This window comes from Nothoprocta perdicaria, unplaced genomic scaffold (genome assembly GCF_003342845.1).
Source record: "Nothoprocta perdicaria isolate Ctin4 unplaced genomic scaffold, notPer1 scaffold_99, whole genome shotgun sequence".
NCBI classification, from domain to species: Eukaryota; Metazoa; Chordata; class Aves; order Tinamiformes; family Tinamidae; genus Nothoprocta; species Nothoprocta perdicaria.
Window position 1 is genome coordinate 1,580,692 of NW_020456298.1, and position 9,076 is coordinate 1,589,767.

A 9,076-nucleotide genomic window follows, 5' to 3' on the forward strand; every position below is an offset into this window, starting at 1 on the left:
CGGCTCGGCTCGGCTCGGCCCGGCCCGGCCCGGCTCCCGGAGAGCCGCGGGCTGTAGGTGCCACTGCCCTGTTCGCAGGCAGAAAGCCTGGGCAGCTTGAGCAGCATGCCCACGTCAGAGAGAGTAACTCTGCGGCAGATCCCAGTTTCAGCTTACCTTTTCCAGCACCATTCAGTTCCCAGCACGATCCAATGTGAGGTGCTCCGTTTCCCACACCTAGCTGGAAATCCACGTTATGCAGCAGGGTCCGTCCTGCAACAGGCACGGCATCTGCTGCCTGTTGTGCCAGACCCACCATTGCTGTGAAGGAGCTGGAAAGGCCAGCCTTGCAAGGAGGCTGTCACCCTTCTGCCTCTAGAGGCCCTACAAGCCACCAAGAAGTGATTCCCCACCAAGAAGTGATTCCCCATCATGTGCTCTCGTGTGTTGGTCCTCCCGTGATGAAGCCTGAGAGGGAAGGTTGCCTGGGTGGCTGCGCTTTGCCAGGATCTGGAGCCGGTAGGGTTGGCGTTGGAGCCAGCCAATGCTCAGACATGTACCAGAAAATCAGAAATGGCTTGATTCATACCCGCTGGTATTTTGGTGCAGGTCCTCACGGGGATGCCTGGGTTAGAACAAAAGCATTCTGTTTTAATTGTGTTTAATTATAGCCTGTCTATGCGCAACCGCTGAGCTGCTTCAACAGTACTGGCACAGCTCACTCCTCGGCATACGAATGCAGCTGTGCTGCTCTCAAGCTCATACGGATTATTCCTTCCAGTGGTCACCTCCATGGCAGCCTGCTGCCGTGCTAGTCCCAGGATCTGCTCCGCAATCCCGGGTGATCYGCAATGGGCAGCCTCTCAGCTGCAACATCTCAGGCTTTGCTTGGGTCGGTATGAGGCTCCTAAAGCCCAGCAGATGCTTCGTTGGGTGGATGAGAAGCCTGGAGGGGCTCTGCTGTAGGTCTGGGAGGGTCAGAGACCTGTGGTGTRGTGACTGCCCAGACACCAAAGCTGTTCTGACAGTGAACTGCACAGCTTGGCCTAAGAGCAGCTCCATGTGGGTAGCGCCGATCAGAGTAGCTACCTCAAGACTGAAAGTTGTTATAGATCGTCTTAATTCACCCAGGCAAAGAGGAATTGGGTGAATGGTAGAAACTTGTTCTCAATTAAAAACAAATAGTCTCTCTTTGGCCATTTTTTGTTTTGCACTGTTGCAAATCTGCATAGAGCTGCATCCCTGCACTAGACAAGCCACGCACTAGACAAGGCAGGCTTAAAAAAAAAAAAAAAGAGAGAGAGATTTGTAGTAACTCCTTGTGAGGGTTTATTTCTCAGTCTCTGAGCAGTGCTCAAGAAAGTTCTCTCTTACACACATGAGTTTGGATTGAAAGTTTCCTTGTGCAGAGTTCTCAAGAGGAGCCTCCATGCTGGTGTGTAGATGCTCTTGCCACCTGCAATGCCCASCAGTCTATAGGTCTCCATTGCTGGAAACTCAGAGGAACTTTCCACCTCCATGAACAAGAAACAGTGAAAATTCAATAGGACAGAGTAGACTGACACTGCATTTATGCCAGGAAACAAATAGAAGAAAAAGAACTATAATTAAACTTTAATGATAAGGGTATGGATTGCTTTATTAGTAAATGGATTTTAATCTTGACAACATCTCATAAATAGTCTGCCTTGATTGTGCTGTGAAATGGCATGTGAGCTGATGCTGCAAGCCAACATAGGGCAAATGCCACCGTCTTGTTCATCTTGGGCAGCAAGTTATGGTGTGTTGAAGCCACGCAGCGGATGGATTTCCAACCTTTTTGCCCACTGTGCCAGCTGAAAGCGGGCTGATRTACTGTGCTCTGCAGTGCCAGGCTGGTGTGTGACCCAGCTGAGGGCACACGGATGTGAGCAGCTCCCTGGCTGTGTCTCAGGTCACATTCACTGACGGATGCCTGACGGATAGCTGTTGCCCTCCGAGCTTTTGGCCACGACGCCCCATATGACACAGGCACCTCTTAGAGGTTTTAACCCTGTTGTTTTCCAAGCGCTGAGCTCCGGGATAAGCAGGCTTAACCGCACGGAGGTCAACAGTGTAGCAGTCATCTGGCTCAGCGCTGAATTTGGCCCCTTATCAGTGAGCTCGCAGAAAAGCCCTCGCTCTCTCTCGTGCTCGTGCTAGTCAAATATTATTCTTTGAGAAAAATGACAGAGAGGGGAAATTATTTTATCAAGACGCGAAGTAGGTCATTGTTGTATCCCAGCTTATCATTTTCCCCGTGGTACAGGAAAACCCAAACTGGATGCAGGCCTTGGAGAATGAAAGCATTCCTCCTTTGTCTTTTTTTCCCCGCCGAAAGCTGACAAGCAGGAGCGGGTGAGCGGCGAGGGCGCGAGGCGGCGGTGGCGCCGCGCGTGACGTGGGGCAGCGCGGCCGGCGCGACAGAGAGGGCGGCCTGCGCCGCAGCCTGGCACCGCGCGCCTGCCCTTCGCCGGCGGAAATGGCGCCTGTGTGGCACCCCTTCTTCTTCCACAGGGCAGGGTCCCCGTGACATCTATATCTATGTATGYCTAGATATATGTGTCTGGATATATCTATATCATATCCCCGATATGGAAGTGTTTTGAGGTGTACTGTGTACAAGTATTTTTGTTCTTATTATATACTTGAATTGTAACTTTAAAATAACATTTCCGGGACTACTTTTAAGGAACGTTTTCACGACCCGATACACCCGCCTCAGGGAGGTTTTCAGTACCGGAGAAATGGGATCAGTAGCGGACRTTTATTAACTCCGTAATACCTTCCTGCCCCTCAGGAGGAGTTGTGTTTGGGAAGACACTATCAAAAATTCAAAGGCAAAAGGAATTGTTGAGATAAACCTGAAAAAAAAAAATCCCACAAACTGGGCCAAAACATAATGGCTTCAAGCCTCACGAATTCCTGCTAATTCAGGAAACAAAGTACCCAAGCCTCCTATCTGCGGCGGCTCCGCAGGGCATCACCATGGGAGGCGAGCTCTTTGTCTTGCTTTCAAAACCCTCCTCGTCCRATCTTGGCCCACAGCTGCTGGGAGACCATAATGTTTGTGTGACGGTGGCCGGGCCCCTCACTGCCATGGGGCTGCCCCCGACCCTCRGGGTGCAGCGGCGCCCCAGCTCTCCTGCTCACCCCGGCCTCTCCTGGCTGTGTCCGACAGTGGTGGCACCAGCAGGGCAGCGGGCACTGCTGGGCACGGACACCTCAGCAAGGGTGGCTGAGTGTTTCAATAGGTGATATCTCCTAGCTGCCACACAAAGCAGTGCTCTAGGCGAAAGACCCCCAAAACAGCCACTGAGCCCCAAGTGCACCCCTTTCCCAAGCTCTAGGGGATCTTCCCAGCTGCTGGGAAAGATGCTATGAAACTTCATAGCTTCCTGCTATGCAACTCCCTCCCTGTCTACACAGAGCAGTGGCTAACTTTTCCGATGGAGCCTCCTGGACACTTGCAGCACTGCAGGAGTGAAACACTGCTGGCCAATGCCCCTGGTTCCTGCTCTCAGCAGCTTCTGCATGCTTCACTGTTAACACACTCAGGAGCTGAGGAGACTTGTATTTATGGACTCTTTTTTTTTTTTTTTTTTTTTTTTTTGGGGAATCACAGGTATTTCTCCATGGCATTCATATTGTCTGCAGCCTGAGCCCAGACTGCAAACCACCATCTCCTGTGGACACTCCCAACCCCAGTCTTCAGTGTCACAATCTGTGTTTCTCAACTCATTTGTATCTCATTGATATTTTGTGTACACAGGAAAGTATTTGCATTTTCCTTGCTAGCCAAGTTAAAAGATCCTATCTATTTGCCTCTCAGGATTATGCCAGACATGTGTTTTATTTTCATGCTGATTAGAGTGACTGCGAATGGAGATGGACCCTAGCAGCCTATGCGCACAACTCCTCCCTAACCAGCATTTACCCGACACCTTCAGTCGCCTCAGCCACGTGCTGCACATGGACACCTCACCTCACCTCACCAGGGTTTGAGGTCTCAGAGCTGTTTCAAGCAAGAGCTGTGTTGTAGAGCAGCCTTCCAGGCATGTTTTTCTCCCCAGTATGGGCAGCCTGGTGGCATGACAGTTTTAAGGAGACAGTCGTGCAGTGTGAAAATGGGYAGTTTCAGGAGGAGAGTCCAGCTTCGCAATGGGAGATGCAGAACTTTCTTCTAGACCTAGAAAGTGCAGAGAGACCAGGGATAAAATTGCTGCCTCTTTCATGTACGGATAAAGTAAATGCAGGGATATTTCCTTGTGTTTTAAATGCAGGACTGTGTTGAAGAATAAGGCCCAGTTTGCAAATGACCTATGAGAGAGGATGATGTGATCAAGACTGGCTGGAGCAATGAGAAGAGGCAGCCCAAGGGCAGCCTGGGGAGGCAGAGTGAGGGCAGGGGGAGACAGTGAGGAATAAACAGGGCAGAAGGAGACAAGTTTCAGGAGAATACTTTTTTTTTTTTTTTTTTTTGGTCAAGAACTATGGAAACTTTGCCATAGGAAGAGAGAGAGGAGAACACGAGGGAGTGAATTGTATGGGTTTCCCATACATGTAAACTATAGATTTCCCGTGCACATAAAGAACCAACACACTCAGCAGCTTCATGATATCTTACAGTGCTTTATAAGATAAGCCCAGATCATGCTGCAATGGTCAATAGTGGAAACAGAGATTGGTACTCTGGATATCTTCACTGGCTCCCTGCCATCCTATGGGATAGCTCCTGGGGCACCTCAGGGCAGACCATGGTTCACAGGGTGGACTGTGGTTCACAGATGTTCTCGCATCATCCCAAATCTCATGGAGGTGCAAGTGCAGCTTCTAACCAGGGGGACTTTTGTGAAAGTGCTGCAAGTTGAGGGGTCAGGAAGTCCTATCTGCTCTTCAAGGAACCTCCTGTGCTGACTTATACACCTACCATCAGAGTAGCTCCAACTCATGGATCTGTGATGATGTGCTTCCATTTGGCCCATGCATTTCTTGCTGAGTACTATTAAACTCAAAAAAGAAAAAGAWCTTGGTTTTCCATGCAGAAGAGTCCCTTGGCTGCTGCTGAAAATCCCTTTCCCTTTCCAGTTTTAAACGTCTTTTCTGCAGGCAGTTGCTCTGATCTTGTTGGCGGGGATTAAGCCCCGGACTGACCCAGCAGAAGTGTTGCTTTTATTGCAGGAGAGAGCAATGGCTGCAACGCAGAGGGGCATCGCAGAGCAGCTGCTCTGGCCAGCCCAGGGCTGCTGAGCAGAGCGCGAGGAGCCTCCGCTGCTCCTTTGCTGCACCGTGAAACAAAGGCAGGAAAGAAAAGGGCACAATTCACTTGGGGTCAGGGGGAGGATCAGCTGCTTGGAGCACACAGGCCAGCAGACCCTTCCATGCAAACCTGCACAGTTTCAGGTTTTTCCAAGTGGAAGGGCCAGTCCAGTGGCCAAACCAGGTTTCACACTGATTCTCGAGTCCCAGCCTGACTGCCTGGCCTGGTTGACACAGCCGGGAGGAGAGCGGGTGTTTCTGAACACGCTGTGCTTTACCTGACTGCAAATGCGCTTGGGRATAGCAGCTTAAAGAAGGTTGCTGTTTGGGGATGGGATATTTCTCTTCTTTTTCCAGCTGGGGAATAAAGACCGTCAGTTCCCAGGTTCCCAGTCCAGAACTTTTCAGACATAATAGATGCACTTAATCAGAGGTAGAAGCCACAATGTAAGTTATTGCCTTCCTTTCAAGCGTCCTGTCCCTACCTGAGAGCCCCTTGCTAGCTATTTTGGTAGCAGCCAGTGTGTCGCCTGGCTAGAGTACAAGGGCAGGATCAGGAAATCACCATTCTGGTCCCAGCTTTCCTGCTCACAAGCCTCTTTTGCTTTACAATTTAGATGGATTTAGAGGGAGAGAGCTGCCAGGAGCGTAGTACCAGCAGAGCTCCTCAAAACAAACCCTTCCAGGGAAAAGGCACACTTATATTGACACAACTGTGCTTTCACCAGCCTGGTTTAAAGCAGTTTTCTGGAATTCAGAGGGCTCCCTTGCTGGATAAGTTTATCAGACTGGTGTCCTCTGCGAGCCGGGAAGGGAGGGAGCAAGCAGAGTTCACGTGCCTACAAGCGCAGCCGCGCAGGAAAACCTGTAGCATAAACTTAGCTCCAGTTCATCAGCGTTTGAAAGATGTTTCCTGCGTGTCTCGAGGTCCTCGCRCTGAAGATGTGCAGCAAGGGCAAAGCATTGTTAGTGGAGAATAATACAGTATTGACTTCAAACCCACCTCTCTCACTGCTTACCACTCTCCACACCTTTGAAAGAGAGCGTCAAAGCCGGAGAGACGAGTAAACAAAATGCAGCCCCTCCGCTCAAGAGCTAAGGAGAGGGGGGTTCACAGAGGAGTAATCTAGGAGCTTTGAACACCAGGCTCTGTTAAGCATAAATGCAAGCCATTAAAATGCACTAGAGCTTCCCCGCTGAAGTGAAGGTATCGGGAGATTAATAGGTCGCCAGCTGTGCGGGTGTGATAAGCCAAGCGAGGCCTCGGGGGCTTTCGGCCCCGAGCAGATTGAGACCCCAGCAGGAYACTCGGCAAAGCAGCACGGGACCCACACAGGCACCCCGGGCACACACTGCCCATCACCAGCCTGCGTCAGCGGGAACAGAGCTGGGAAAGCGGCAGCAAAGTATTTGCCCAAGAGGAGGAGGAGGAGAGAGACCCAAAGATTTGGGCTGGACTGTGTGCATGTATTTTTAAATGCTGCTGCTGTCCTGGGAAATTTAGCATTGAAAATGCACAGGCGAAATCTCCCAAGGAGCTCTGCCCAAAGGCTGGTTAGTTGTTTGCCTCCCTTGGTTTCGCCTCTCCGTGCCGGCAGGACCGACACTATCACCTTGAGGACAGCGCAGCCTGTTAGAGCAGCGCAAAGCACAGCTGTGATCATCACCCCATCGCGGTCATGTTCGGCTGGGGGCAAAACAGGGCTCAGGGGAGAGGCAGAAGTCTGGGGCTTTCTGCAAGGTGATGCTCCTGATTTCCCAGAACTCCATCTCCTTTGCAAAGCAGACTGCCCCAATTACCTCCCTCGGCTTTTGCTTCAGTTTCTGGTTTTATCCTCCTCATTAAGGCTAATTAACAGAACCGTGGATGAGGCCCAGATTTCTTGGATGGGCTTTTTCGTAGGTAGTGATAGGGTGTTTTTTTGTTTGTTTGTTTGTTTGGCTTCTAGACTGTTCTGATAACGGAAGAAGATGGTTATCTTTCCTACCAGAGGCAGTGCAGAGAAGACCCAGCAAGCACAGGGATGATTAGAGAAAGGCCGTAAGCAGCTCCCAGCTCCTTGGTGGGGTCCGACCTTGCCGCTTGCTCCACGCTGTGTGTGTAAGTGGCCCTGGCGGTGCCCCGGAGCCCGCGGCGGTGCGGATGTCCCCACCGCACCGGCTCATCCACGCAGGCCTAGCCGTGGGCTCAGCCCCTGCTGCCCGTCCAGGCCGCGCAGCTCCCCCGGGTCCTGCTCTTGGCAGCAGACCTGCACAGGGCCGGGCTTTTAGAGATGAACTGTGGGAAACCTACAGGAATCCCAGAGAAAAGCTCCAAGCGCGACTTTTTTTTTTTTTTTTTTTTTTTTAAGACATCAAAATGCCAAAGCTGCTTATCAAATATCTACTATTTAATTGTAGATTAAAAAGTGCATTTTAACATGAAACTCTTGGATGAAACCTCAGTTTAAGAGGGCCAATTCTCTACACTCACGGTCAAGGACACTGTTGGGCATGACCTGTACCAGCTCCCAAACATGCCTGGGCACCGTCTGTGAGAATATTAATTGGTCTGGGATAAAATCGTGCAAGGACAACACAAAGCATTAGCATGGGCAAGGGCTTGGACGTGTGCCCTGCCTCTGCTTTGTTTATTCATACACCACTGCTAGCCTCTACTAGCTTAGACAGGGAGCCTGWGATTAAGGCCAACAAAGTACCTGTGAGGAAAAGGCCCGAGGTGTTTAATCTGCTTTTGTAAGGTGCTTTAGCACCTGGGGGCTGGCCTCTTTTGTCTCCACTCAGTCCAGAGCAGGTCTTGTTGATGCAATCCACAAAGCCTTGTGAAATCTCCACGGAAGCTTCTCCCTGCACGCTGACACACCGACCCCCTGGCACAGCCGCGCTGCAGCAGCTGGGCTCAGTGCCCTGTGCATTGGGCACAGCACCCTGTGCACTGGGCTCAGTGCCCTGTGCATTGGGCACAGCACCCTGTGCACTGGGCTCAGTGCTCCCTGCATTGGGCACAGTGCTCCTTGGATTGGGCACAGTGCCCCATGCATTAGGCTCAATGCCCTGTGCATTGGACACAGTGCTCCCTGCACTGGGCACAGCACCCCATACATTGCACTCAGCACTCCCTGCACTGGACACAGCACCCTGTGCATTGGGCACAGTGACCCATGCATTGCGCTCAGCGCTCCCTACACTGGACACAGCACCCCATGCATTGGGCACAGCGCTCCCTGCACTGGACACAGCAGCACCCTGTGCATTGGGCACGGCACCCTGTGCATTGGGAACAGTGCTCTCTGCACTGGGCACAACGCTCCCTGCACTGGACACAGCACCCCATGCACTGGGCACAGCGCTCCCCGCATTGGGCACACTGGGCACCACGCTGTTCAGGGCACCACTGGTTTTCATACAGTGCCCAGCACTGGGAGTGCATCGCTGCCAGCACAACAGATGCGGCTGCTAATAACTATAATAATATGTCCTGGTTTAAGACAGGCTGGCCTCACCAGAATATAATGATCCCAGCAGCCAGCTCACCAAAGGGAACAAAGAAAGGATTATAGATTCAGGGAAAAAAAAATAAAAAAAAAAGCTAAAATAAAACAAAGAACCATTGACAAGAGGCCTAAATTAGTGAGGTCTTAAGTGTCATTCCCCATCTGATAAAACAAAAATGTCCAGAGCAACAATTAAGAAGAAAGCCTGAAGGATGAAATATCACTGCCCAGCCCAAAGTACTGACTATACAGAGAGCTCTTTTTTCCTGCCTCAGGTTATCATGGCTCTTGGTTAATACAGAGCTGGCTGCATGCTTGGGCTGTAG

General features: G+C 51.2%; 1 protein-coding gene across 1 annotated transcript in view; it reads right to left on the reverse strand.

Moving 5' to 3' along the window:
- The window catches only part of RHOU (ras homolog family member U), a 6,214-nt gene extending 5,916 nt beyond the window's left edge, over positions 1–298 (reverse strand). Inside the window, exon 1 of the mRNA XM_026053381.1 lies at positions 157–298. Within this exon, the coding sequence (XP_025909166.1) occupies positions 157–298 (142 nt within the window). The remainder of the gene's footprint in view (positions 1–156) is intronic.
- Positions 299–9,076: the final 8,778 nt, after the last annotated feature.